At 36.0% G+C, this 13,653-nt stretch overlaps 1 protein-coding gene across 2 annotated transcripts in view; it reads left to right on the top strand.

The window, feature by feature from the left end:
- The window catches only part of THSD7A (thrombospondin type 1 domain containing 7A), a 454,591-nt gene that overhangs the window by 399,418 nt on the left and 41,520 nt on the right, over positions 1-13,653 (top strand). For both annotated transcript variants that reach the window (XM_047694998.1, XM_047694997.1), the window contains one exon: positions 780-1,043. In XM_047694998.1, the coding sequence (XP_047550954.1) occupies positions 780-1,043 (264 nt within the window). The remainder of the gene's footprint in view (positions 1-779; positions 1,044-13,653) is intronic.

The following is a 13,653-nucleotide window of genomic DNA, read 5'->3' as shown; positions in this document are numbered from 1 at the left end:
AAATATATGTAAAACATATGCAGTTAATTGTGTGTGATATAACTAATAGTATGATATATATTTAACATAACATAATACAAATGTGATTAAATTAAAATAATGATATATTAATTTTCAAGCACATATTACTGTTCGTTTTTTATTTTAAAAGGGAATTTCTTTAGATTTACATACAGACCATTCCTAGCACTTTCTTCTGACACTCAATATCTTCACTGTGGATATTATTTACTACACTAATCACCAAGTATGTCAAAATGATGACTCTTCAGAAATAATGAAAGATGCAAACTCATAATCAGAAAAGTAAATATAAAAATCTCATTTTCTGAATTATAATCCTATATACCCATGCCATCTATTCGGAATAAACAGAAAGCTGTACAGTCCAGTACAGCGACTCTCTCTCTCTTTCATATTTTTGCACACGTTATAAAGGAGAGATTTATGCAATTACCTTAAACTCCCCTAATCAGTGAAAGCCCATGATCATTTGAAAGGATTTTAATCATTCAAGGAGTATAAAATGCAGCACAACAGTGAACGCCTTTTGCAAAATGGTGATTTTAAAATGAGAAAATAAGAAAAATTTCACTGTTGCAAGGCACCCAGTATTAATAAGAGCCTCCAGAGAAAGCACTGTGGAGTGAGAAAATAGCATTTATTTGTAAGCTTCTGTTGAATATGGTTAAAAATGGAGAAAGGAAGTTTAGGAAAGGAAGAAAATTAGGGATGCTTGAAATGAGTAACAATATTATCCAACTTAAATTTCTCCACAGGAAAAAGTAAAAAGAAGGAAAAATGTAAAAATTCTCAATTGTACCCCTTGATTGAGACTCAGTACTGTCCTTGTGACAAGTATAATGCACAGCCTGTGGGGAACTGGTCAGACTGCATTTTACCAGAGGGGAAAGTGGAATTGTTGCTGGGAGTGAAAACACAAGGAGATACCAAGGAATGTGGTCAAGGATATCGTTACCAAGCAATGGCATGCTACGACCAAAATGGCAGGCTCGTGGAAACGTCCAGATGTAACAGCCATGGTAATCCAATTTTTCTTCACTGTTACATGTTTGCTTTCTCTGGGGGTGGAGGTTAAATGAACATGGGTCAGAACGGAGGGAAGTGAAGGTTTACAGATAGTGCTCTAAATGGAGCATTTTGGGGGCACCAGATAGGACACACAGGGACATTTGTCTTGTCCAGAGGTTGACAACTAAATCCCAGAGTTGGTGGCAAGAAAGCCTTATGGGCAGACAAAAATGGTGCAAGAAACTTCCCTTGGTACAGATGAAGATATAGGCCCAACAAATAGGCCCAAGAAGGCCACAAGAGAGGGAGGAGGGGAGGAGATTTGAATTTAATCTGCAAATAAAGTTACAAACTAGACAGTCTTCTAATAACCAAACTGGCAAGATTTGAAATATGCCTGAAATGTTGCTAAGTGGCAGAGAAGAAAAACTGAAAGTCATAACTGGTGTGAAGTCAAATATCTCTTGTTTATTCCTCATTGTGTTAAGATTAGCAAAAAAAAAAAAAAAAAAAAATGGTGGTGGGGAGAAAAAAAAAGAAAAATGTACATACTTTTAGTTAACTGTGCCCTCTTTAGTTTTCTAAACCAAACACAGTGATAATAATTAAATTGCCAGATGTTTGTGAAGAGTGGCCATCTTTGATCAGAGTATGTTGTAAACTCTTTGGTTCTAAATCTTAATATGGTAGTCCTTAAGCAGTATTTTCCATTATTCTTTTATTTTAATACATCTGTCTTTTTGTATTGGACTGAGATTAGGTTACAGTGGGTCAGCCTGAATCATAGATGCCATATATTTGCAAACACTGGGCAGTGATCCTCTTCGTGGAGGTGACCTCAGAAAGATGAGCTACATTGCTAGGAGGGAGGGACATAGCAGTTACCTTCGAACCTTGCTGGAATAGCTTCTGCAATTGAAACAGTGCTCCTCCAGTTTTATTATATGGTTCAGAAAACAACATGAACTAATAGGACCATCTCTATTTATAAACCGTCGAATTACCATCAGTGACACATTTATTGGAATCCCTTAAACCTCCCCCCACAAAGAAATTTCCAAAATTCACTTCCCCTTTTTCACCTTATCTCATAATTCCTTTTTTATCAAAGTCTAGTAAAAATAGCCCCAGAGACTCCATTATATTGAAGCTCTAGATATAAGTATTTTCAGATTAATATATTTAGTTTACTGCATTCCTAACTTAGAGATAGTCAATGCATTTAGAACAATAACTACAAAAGAAAAGAGAATTTGATATTTATAATAGGTGTGCTTTGAGAAATAGGTGCAAGGGTAACTGATATTTTATTTTCTGTATCAATAATATCAGTGCTGTAGATTAGAGACCAGGAAAAATGTAAATGCACTTGCCATTCTGAGATATATGATAATGTAGAAGATCATAATTAGTCATTAAAATGTAAAATTGACGATCACTTTTAAAAATATGTTTCTCCTAGAATATAGCTTATAAGGGTTTGCTCACATTTTAAATTGTTATGCCTAGTGAATCACCAAGATAATAATTTCTAACATAACCTTTGAGTTTTCAGAATGACTTTTGTATATTCTCACTTTTATCCTGATCTGTTAATTAGATGCAGGAGAGTGTCAGTAAGCCACTTAACAGTCTATCTTATTTTTAGAAAAAAAAAAAAGAAAAAGAAAACCCTTAAAAATATCCTGTGAATCTCGTAAAGATGTTTAATCACTTAACAAAAGTCAAAGTACAAAAATAATAGAAATTGAACAAAGGCAGTAAACTTAATACCATGGATTATTGACTCAAAGCGTGAAGAAGACAGTTCTGTACTCTAGAATAAAAGCACTCAAGATTCCTGATAGCACTGAGCTTCGTGGGGCTTGTGGAAGGATCTAAGACCCTTAACTAAGTAAGTGACTCCACTTCGTTCCTTGTGTCTGTCCAGCATCAATTCATTCATTAAATCTAAGCTATGGTAGATGTCCGGTGGGATATTTTAGTATTTACCAATACATTTACTCAAAGTGACATCCAAGGAAATTGAATCTCTGTGGCCTGATTTCTTCGGAAATTGCTTCTTTGCTTATATATGTTCTATCAGTTCTGACGGTGTTGGTGGGAGACTCTAACTTCGGTGTTCTATGCGAGGAGCACTCTACATTACAATCTCAGTGACCACTCCTTCTCTCAGCCAAACTGGCTTTCCAAATGGATGGTGGAAAAAGAGGCTTTCACGAAAAAGTCTCTTTCTGCTTTCAGATTAAACATGGAATTGATCCCCACGTGTATGCAGTGCAAAGACGCAACTCTTCCCTGTTTGATAGTGGCCTTAGGGCGTTTCTATTTTATCTGTGCTGTCCGTCTGTGGATCATATTATCAGTTATTATACTGATAAAACAGTTGGACTTTCACCAGTTTAGTTCTCTTATTTTAGGCCATTTCCCATGTGGTCACCATTATTTCAATGTCTTCTCCTTAAGGCACAGTTCTGTTATGTCTGGAATTCTTTATTGTGGTAAACTTTGTATGAAAGATGATATGCCTGTTACTGGGCTCAGGTTCTCAGACCCAGCGACAGGAGAAATAAGGCTGGACCCCAAATTTGAAGGCACAGGCAAGGCTTTATTGGGGCAGCACCTGCAGGCAAAGGGAGACACCGTCTCAACGAAAGTGTCAGATTAGCTCTCAGAATGACAGCCAGGGAATGTTTTAAAGGGGCTGAGGTGGGAAAGGGGTCATACTTGAGCACGGAGGGGCTGGGACTCCCAGGCAAGTGGGCACACGGTGCAGTTGACAGAACATGGTTCTTCATACATCAGAGGTTTCATTTGTATGTTAAGTCTCCACCTCTGGTCATGTTTTCTGGCATTAAAATGAGAGGAAAAGCTGATAAAAGGCTAAATCTGGTGGCCATCTTATCACCAGATGTTTTCCTAAATCTCCAGCTAGCAAATACTCTAGGCTCTGTGGACCAAAAGTTCTCTGCATAAGTAAAGACCCAAGTAGTCTACAGATCAGCAGCATTGACCTCACAGGGAAACCACTGGAAATGTGAAAATTCAACCCACATTACAGACCCCTACTGAGCGAGAATCTGCATTTTGACAAGATCCCCAGGAAACTTTATTGCACGTTTTAAAAAATTGCATTCATTCATTCATTCATTCATTCACAAGTAAGCTACATGCTCTTGAGTTCACAACACTGAGCTCACAACGCTTGAGCTCACAACGCTGAGATCAAGACTTACATGGGTCTTGAGCTCACAACGCTGAGATCAAGACTTACATCCTCTAAGAACTGAACCAGCCAGGTACCCCACACATTTAAAGCTTAAGGATTACTTTTCTGGATTGCGCATATCCTCACAGGTTTTGGTAGGAATGTGAGCTTAAATCTTTGTAGGAAAAGCCTGTGGAGATCACCCCCTACAGAAGCACAATATGCTGACTTAGGCAAAATAATCAATACCTCCCATGTCATAGTTCACTTGTTCATTTGATTACCAGTTATTAGGAAAAGAACGTTAGGAATTTTTTTTTTTTAATTTACAAGGATGAGTCTTCATAAAGTGAATATCTATTTAGGTATGATTCTCAAACTGAACGAGTCTACAGGGTTCTCTGTATAAAGGATATTGGCAATTTAATGATTATCAGTACTCAACTTACAAATAGATTTTAGTTCAAGAGTATGTACTTTTAAGACATTGTGTGGAATTCAGGGTACATCTGATAAAAATAAGTATGAATATGGGGACAGTAGATTCTGAGGATAACCTACATAACCACTCAACCATAGTATAACTAGAATGTATTACTTTTGTAATAGGATTCTATAGAAGGTTATATAAGTTTAATATTAGAGGTTAATTAGAAACAAAATTGAATGAGAAACTTTTCCTTATCATCGTGAATGGTGGTATTTGAGGAAGAGCATGTTTAATTAAACCAGGCAGAAAAGGCAATAAATAGAGTCTTGTAAACAAGCTGAAAGGGAGTGCTAAGTTCTATGAAAAGCTTTTTTAGTTGGTCGTATTTGTTTAATGTCTAATTCATTTCAGAATTTATTTTTATTTATTTATTTATTTTTTATTTGTCAGAGAGAGAGGGAGAGAGAGCAAGCACAGGCAGACAGAATGGCAGGCAGAGGCAGAGGGAGAAGCAGGCTCCCCGCCAAGCAAGGAGCCTGATGTGGGACTCGATCCCAGGACCCTGGGATCATGACCTGAGCCGAAGGCAGCTGCTCAACCAACTGAGCCACCCAGGCGTCCCCATTTCAGAATTTAAATCTTGCATTTGACAGCACAGGTACAGCTAGTATGACTTTTGAAGTTATGATTCACAACTGAGGTCTTTTTCTTTTTAAGTGTAAAAGAGAGGCAGGGTTGGAGGGACAGACTTTTCCTGAGGTAATCGTCGCAAGTTTAAAGAGCCAGGGAAAGAAGGAAGGGGCCACTGTGGATACTGAGTACAAAAAGAAAGCAGTAGCCTAGGGTCAAATTTAAATAAGGTATGGAGACCAGCATTATTCTCCAATAGGCTCCCTGAAGGAGGACTATAGAGGTGATGAGGGAGAGACTTTCATTGGAAAATTTCCTGCAGCTACCATTCCTGTTGTGTGTGACAGAAAAACATCTGGTGTTATTATTTAATTCTGTGTGCTCCATGTCCTGGAGACCTCAACTCATCTATTACTTAATAACATGGTTTTCAAACTGGGCTCCACGGGGCCCCTCAGGCCAGGCTGTCAAACATAGCTTCCAATAAATCCCATAAATGTACTGGACTTTCTTTTCAGCTTTATAGAAAGAAAGTGCTCTGTGGCTTAAAGTAAATTTAACTGCTAAAAATAGTTCATTATCTGTAACAATTAAGAAAAAAAGAATTTTGGATCGAGCCCTGCATCAGGCTCTCTGCTCAGTGGGGAGCCTGCTTCCTCCTCTCTCTCTGCCTGCCTCTCTGCCTCCTTGTGATCTCTTGTCTGTCAAATAAATAAATAAATCTTTAAAAAAAAAAAAAAGAATTTTGATCTTTACCTTAATCAACAACTTCTGCCATTGTATTTTATTTCACATCCTTTCTATAGACCTGTGGCCCCTGATCCCCCCTAATTCTTTAGAGAAGTCATAACACTAATTTTCAGCGAAACGATTACAGAGTGGTAATCTTGCCCATATCTGTGGCAATTTCGTTGATTTAACCATAGAATTGTTCATTCTTTACATTATGTTACAAGGTTCATAATTCATAAAGATACTAAATGACCTGTGTGAATCCACATATAGATTCTTATTGTAATAGTAAAACCCTGCAAATCTAAAATAGTATTAAAATTCCATAACCCAATAGTCTGGTCTCATTCCTTCAATGTAGGTCTTTTTCTTCTTCAAAACATCATCAAAATAGTTACGTAGTGAACAAGGCTTATGCATAAGGAATTTTTTATGTGTACATGAAGAAGGTATTATATGTTAGACATGAGCCCTGTCTGTGGACTCAAAAAGCAACCCGACCGCACACAAATTTATGGGCATTTTAAATTTAAATGTTGCAGAAAAATCTTTACTTGTATTTACTTTTCATGTTTATCCCATTTCTTCATAGCTGCATTAAAATTCACTATATCTCTTATAGGAAATTTTAGTTAACTTGCATAAAAACAAACTTGATTCCTCTTTGGGTCTTTTTAAATAGCCATTAAAAAAAAAAAAGCCTCAAGGTATTTATTCACCTAACAGTTTCCCCCTTCCTTGGCCATTAGCTTGACCTTTAGAGCCTTAGAACTTTAAAGTAAATATAACTTAAGAAAAAGAAAATTTCTTAACTTTGGGAGAGTTAGAAGTTTTTTATTTGTTTATCCACTTTTGCATTTTTTTCCATGTCTGGAAATGGACACGAAAAATCCTTTTTACATATTAAAACTCTGTACACCTTAAAACATGAATCCAAAGTTATTTATTTATTTATTGAAGTGTTCCAAGATTCACTGTTTACATACAACACTCAGTGTTCCGTACAATATGTGCCCTCCTTAATACCCTCCACCAGCGTCATATGAATCCAAGTCTAATGCATTATAATTACAACCTATCTGAATGATCTGTTTCTTACTGGTCCAGGAGATGCCATAGAAAAAAGTCAGTATGGGAATGCACCAACCAAATCATTCTAGAGATTCACAGTTCATATTAGCCAAACAAGGAAAGCCCAGGGTAAAGAGACCTACTTAATTTAAATGCAGTAATTTTTTAACTTGACCACAGAATTTTTTTTTTTTTTTTGGTTAAAATTATACTTAATGCCTATTATAATCCAGCAAACTAACGTTTAAATACCATCCTTTGGAAATACTTCTAAGACAATATTTGGTTTTCACTGATTGAAAGAAAAATGTCCTACATTGGATCAAGTTAAAAATAAATCACTCTACGTTTTAGAATGAATTTATTTCCCATTACTTCATGGTCTCAACATTCCACCAAATATGTTTACATTGCTGACGAAGCCTTATTCCCAAAGTGAGCTTTTTAGTACTGATGTCTTATTTTTAATACGGTATTAGTTAAAATAATAAATGTTAAATCTGGAGAGAAGGCCCATAAATGCTTTAATGTATGTAATTATTCCCAAGGCTTTATTTTTGTTGAATAAGTGAACTGTAGATACAGGGTCTTATATAAATAAGTTTATTTACTTTTTAGATTAAAAGGTATGTCTAAAAGTGAAGTGTAACTCTGCCCTTAACTACCTGGAGTTAGGCCAAATGCCACCAGTTAAGGGCTTAGTCTTTGACTGCTTGGCCCTTCAGACACCAGCAGCAAGTTCAGGGCTCCCCAGGCCACCCTTACTACTGACATACTGGCTGCAGATTTAGAGGTTCCAGCCACCCCTCAGGTTTACTGGAACACCTCAGAGACCTTAGGAAACCACTATACAGTTGACCCTTGAGCAATACGACTTTAACTGTGTGGGTTCACTTGAACACAGATTTGTTTCTGTAAGTATAGTACAGGACTGTAAGTGTATTTTCTCTTCCTTAAGATTTTCTTAATGTTTTCTTTTGATCCAGCTTACTTTATTTTAAGAAAACAGCATATAATATATACAATATACAAAATGCATGTTAATCAGCTCCTTATGTATTCCATAAGACTTGTGGTCAACAGTAGATGGTTAGTAGTTAGGTTTTGGGGGAGTCAAAGTTGTACAAGGATTTTCAGCTGCACAGGGAGTCAGTTCCCATAACCCCCATGGACTTATAATTAGAGTCTTATTATAGCAAAAGGAGACAAATCAGAAGTAGCCAGGGGTGCCTGGGTGACTCAGTTAAGTACCTGACTCTTGATTTTGGCTCAGGTCACGATCTCAAGGTTGTGAGATCAAGCCCCACTTGATCGGGTTCTGCACTGGGCATGGAACCTGCTTAAGATAATCTCTCTCCCTCTCTTAAAAAAAAAGAAAGAAAGAAAGAAAAGAACAAGAACAAGAAGAAACAGCTACCAAAATAAGAGACAAATGGGCAAGGTCTGCGAGGGCATGGCCCTCTCTACATATCAGTGTGTATTATCTGCCAGAAAGCTCACCTGAGCTTTGCTATGCAGTTTTTACTGGGGCCTCATTATGTAGACATGATTAATCGATTCATTGGGCACATGATTGAACTTACTCTTTCCCCCAACCTGCATACAGAGATTGGGTGGATATCATATGGCTTAAAACCCAAACCCTCTAAACTTGTTGTGTCTTTGTGGTATGACCCGCCCCACCTCTTCAGGCATCTCTTTTAACATGAACTCACCTGTAGTCCAAGAAGCCACCATGAATAAGGAAGATTCAGGAAATTTTAGGACTTGAAGGCTACCTCCCAGGAATCAGGACAAAGAACAGCCAAATCCCTTATTATACAACGGGAGGTTTTAGAATTGGCAATAAGTGGCCTTGGTAATAAACTTGTACATAGCTGTACCTAAATGAATCTGAATGTGCCTCATCATCGGGTAATTCCAGTATTGGAATAATAACAGCAACAGAACCCCATAGCCATGAACACTGATGATGATACTTCCTGAGAAAATCATTAAGTACCCAGCAGATATGAAGAGATAGGCCTTCATATGTATATAAAATAATAAATATAAAATTAAAATAGCATTTCATTGTAATTACATTTTCCTGAACACTTCACTATGAAAATTATGATTGACCAAGGTTGATCTAACTTTTCATACATTGAATATATGAATTTGGATAGAACATTTGATGATAAGAGTTTGGCTATAAATAGGAATTTGGTTTTCCTGAATTATCAGTCCTCAATATGCAATTATAAAAGAATATTCTATTTGAGAATTTTTTAACAATATTTTTAATATTTTTAAACCCATGAGGACAGTAATAAAGTTCTAGCTAATTTTTCTCATTCCTGATTGCAGTCATGTACAGAGAATATACATTAAAGTAGGAGAGATTTTTTTGAGTTTTCTTTTGAGATTAATCCAAAAGTTTCACACAGAGTGCCACAGAGTTGCTTATTCAAACAGCTGTAAATCAGAATCAACCAATATTTTCCATGTGCTTTTAAAATGAATTCTTTATCAGCAGTGCACCTTTCAACAACACAATATAGTAACTGTGAAGGTTGTAGAAAGCTGCTTTATCTGTGCATTCATAATTCAAATGAAGGGGGTGATTGGATGTCTCTCAAAAGCAGTATGTCCTCCAGTTGCCACTTTAAGCCTGCTAGTGTTTTGTTTTTATTTCAACCTGGAAGAGTGGTCAGAATAGATATGAGATACATAAAACATGATCAGAAGTCAGGAGGTTGATTTTTCCATGTGTCAAATTCAGTGTTGAACTGCTAAAACTTTTAACACACTAATTGTGAAGTCATTTGTTTTATTCCCGCATTCTTCAGAAGGCATAAATTGCTACAAGATGCCAGCAGTTTATTTAGCCTTAAAACGCATGAAATGTTTCTGTCTTTCCATCCCCTGTGATTGTTTGGTGTTAATTGCCCTCAAAAATGATCTTAGCAGAGAAGGCAAGGGAATGCTTATCTAGCAATTTACTAGTAGCATTAAGGATTTTAATTGTGCTAGATAAACATGACAGACAATTATTGAGTGTTGTTACACATTGGAAAATAAAAATGGAACACTGAGCATTATACTCTTTTGCAGTTTGTCTTTATGTCAGTGCCTAATTTATATCTTTTAACAATTTAATAGGTTGAATATTATTTGAGAGATGTTTTCTGGAATATGCTGTTGGAAGATCAGACATAAAAGTTTTATATCTGCTTACTTAAATAATATAATGTGAATCATCTGAAGTCATACATGTTAACTCTCCCTAATGCCATAATCTTCCAACAGATAAAATGGAAAGAAAGAATATCCATTTATCTGTTATTTTGTGAAGTAGTGACATGAATGATCCTATGTTTCTACTTTCACCTAGGAGTACTAAATAACAAAAGGTTAAAAGTTTACTTTTGTGGTCATTTTGAAGGTGGGAAAATGCAATTCTTCTAGAAATATTTCAATAATTTATTACCTTTGTAACAAAAGGTAAGAAGGCACTATATCATAATAAAGGGGACAATCCAAAAAGAAAATCTAACAATTGTAAATATTTATGCACTCAACATGGGGGCACCCAAGCATAAAAGAACTTATTGATAATAAAACAATAACCATAGGGGACTTTAAGACCCACTTACATCAATGGACAGATCATCGAAACAGAAAATAAACAAGAAAACATCGGCTTTGAATGACACACTGGACCAGATGGACTTAACAGATTTAGTCAGAACATTCCATCCTAAAACAGCACAATACACATTCTTTTCAAGTGCACATGAAGCATTCTCCAGAATAGCTCACATATTCATTCACAAAGCAGGCCTCAACAAATACAAAAAGGTTGAAGTCATACCATGCACTGTTTCTGACTACAGTGCTATGAAACTAGAGATCAACCTCAAGAGAAAATCTGGAAAGAACACAAATACATGGAGGTTAAACAACATGCTACTAAACAATGAATGGGTCAACCAGGAAACCAAAGAAGAAATTAAAAAAAAAAAAAAAAAAAAAAAAAAAACATAGAAATAAGTGAAAATGAAAACACAATGGTTCAAAACCTTTGGGGTGTAGCAAAAGTGGTCCTGATAGGGAGGTATATAGCAATACAGGTCTACCTTAAGAAACAAGAAAAATCTCAATCTGACCTTATACTCAAAGGAGCGAGAAAAAGAACAAAGCCTAAAGCCAGCAGAAAGAAGGAAATAATAAGGATTAGAGCAGAAATAAGTGATATAGAAATTTAAAAAAAAATAATGAAACCAGGAGCTGGTTCTTTGAAAAAATTACAAAAACAGGTACACTCGTAGTCAGACATATCAAAACGAAAAGAGAAAGGAGTCAAATAAATAAAATCACAAATGAGAGAAAACTAACAACCAATACCACAGAAGTACAGTTATAAGAGAATATTATGAAAAACTATCAGTCAACAAATTGGACAACCTGGAAGAAATGGATAAATTCCTAGAAACACATAAACTACCAAAAGTGAAAAGGGAAGAAATAGAAAACTTGAACAGACCAATAACCAGCAAAAAAAAAAAAAAAAATCAATAATCAAAAACTCCCCAAACAAAACCCAGGACCAGCTGGCTTCACAAATTCTACCAAAATTTTTAAAGAAGAGATAGTCCCCATTCTTCTCAAACTATTCCAAAAAATAGAGAAGGAAGGAAAACTTCCAAACTCATTCTATGAGGCCAGCGTTGCCCTGATACCCAAACCAGATAAAGACTCCACTGAAAAAGAAAACTATAGTCCAGGATCGCTGATGAACATGGATTCAAAAATTCTCAGTAAAATACTAACAAACAAAATTCAACAATACAGACAAAAAAACATCATTCACTACGATCAAGTAGGATTTATTCCTGAGATGCAAGTGTGGTTCAGTATTTGCAAATGAACGTGATACACTGCATTAAAAAAAGAAAGGATGAGAGTAATATGATCCTCTCAATAGATACATAAAAAGCATTTGACAAAGTACAACCTCAATTGATAAAAAAAAAAAAAAACTCAACAAAGTAGGGATAGAGGGAACATAGCACAACATAATAAAGGTCATATGTGAAAAACCCACAGTTTAGTATCATCCTCAATGGAGAAAAACTGAGAATTTTCCTCTATGGTCAGAAATAAGACAGGGATGTCTGCTCTCATCACTTGTTATTTAACACCGTACTGGAAGATCTAGCCTCAGCAATCAGACAACACAAAGAACTAAAAGGCATCCACATTCGCAAGGAACAAGTCAAACTTTCACTGTTTGGCAGATGTCATGATACTCTATATAGAAAACCTGAAACTTCATCAAAAATTGCTAGAACTGATACACAATTTGAGTAATGTTGTGGGATACAAAATGAATGTACAGAAATCTATTGCATTTCTATACAGCAATAATGAAGCAGTAGAAAGAGAAATTAAGGAACTGATCCAATTTACAGTTGCACCAAAAACCATAAGATACCTAGGAATAAATCTGACCAAAGAGTCAAACAACAGGTACTCTGAAAACTATAAAACACTGGAGGGAGAAACTGAAGATGATACAAACAAATGGGAAGACATTCCCTGCTCTAAGAACAAATATTATTAAAATGTCTATACCAACCAAAGCAGTCTACACACTTAATGCAATGCCTATCAAAATACCAATAGTATTCTGTGAAAAGTAGAACAGATAATACTATAATTTAGATGGCACCACAAAGACCCTGAGAGTCAAAGCAATTGAAAAAGAAAAGTGAAGCTGGAAGCATTACAATTCTGAACTTCAAATTATATTGCAAAGCTATAGTGATCAAAATAATATGGTCCTGGCACAAAAACAGACACATAGATCAATGAAACAGAATAGAAAACTCAGAAATGAACTAAGTATATGGTCAATTAATCTTCAACAAAGCAAGAAAGAATATCCAATGGGAAAAATACAGCCTCTTCAAATGGTATTGGAAAAACTGGACAGGGACATGCAAAAGAATGAAACTGGACTGCTTTCTTATACCATACACAAAAATAAGTTCAAAATGGTTTGAAGACCTAATGTGAGACCTGAAGCCATAAAAATCTTAGAGGAGAACACAGACAGGAACTTATTTGTTATGGGATCAAGCTCCACATCGGGGTCCGTGCTGGGCATGGAGCCTGATTGGGATTCTCTCTTCCTCTCCCTCTGCCCTTTCTCCCCCCTCAGAAAGTGGGCAGAAGACATGAATAGACATTTTTCAAAAGAAGACATACATATAGGTGGCCAACAGATACATGAAAAGATGCTCAATATCACTGATCAGGGAAATACACATCAAAACTACAGTGAGATCTCATCTCACGCCTGTCAGAATGGCTACAGTCAACAACACAAGCAACAAGTGTTGGCAAGGATGTAGAGAAAAAGGACTCCTGTGCCCTGTTTGTGGGGATGCAAACTGGTGCAGCCACTCTGAGAAACAGTGTAGAGGTTCCACAAAAACTTAAAATAAAACTACCCTACAATCCAACAATTACACCACTAGGTATTTACCCAAAGAATACAAAA

Source organism: Lutra lutra, chromosome 11, assembly GCF_902655055.1.
Source record: "Lutra lutra chromosome 11, mLutLut1.2, whole genome shotgun sequence".
Taxonomy (NCBI): Eukaryota; Metazoa; Chordata; class Mammalia; order Carnivora; family Mustelidae; genus Lutra; species Lutra lutra.
This window is presented reverse-complemented; position numbering and strand designations above follow the sequence as displayed.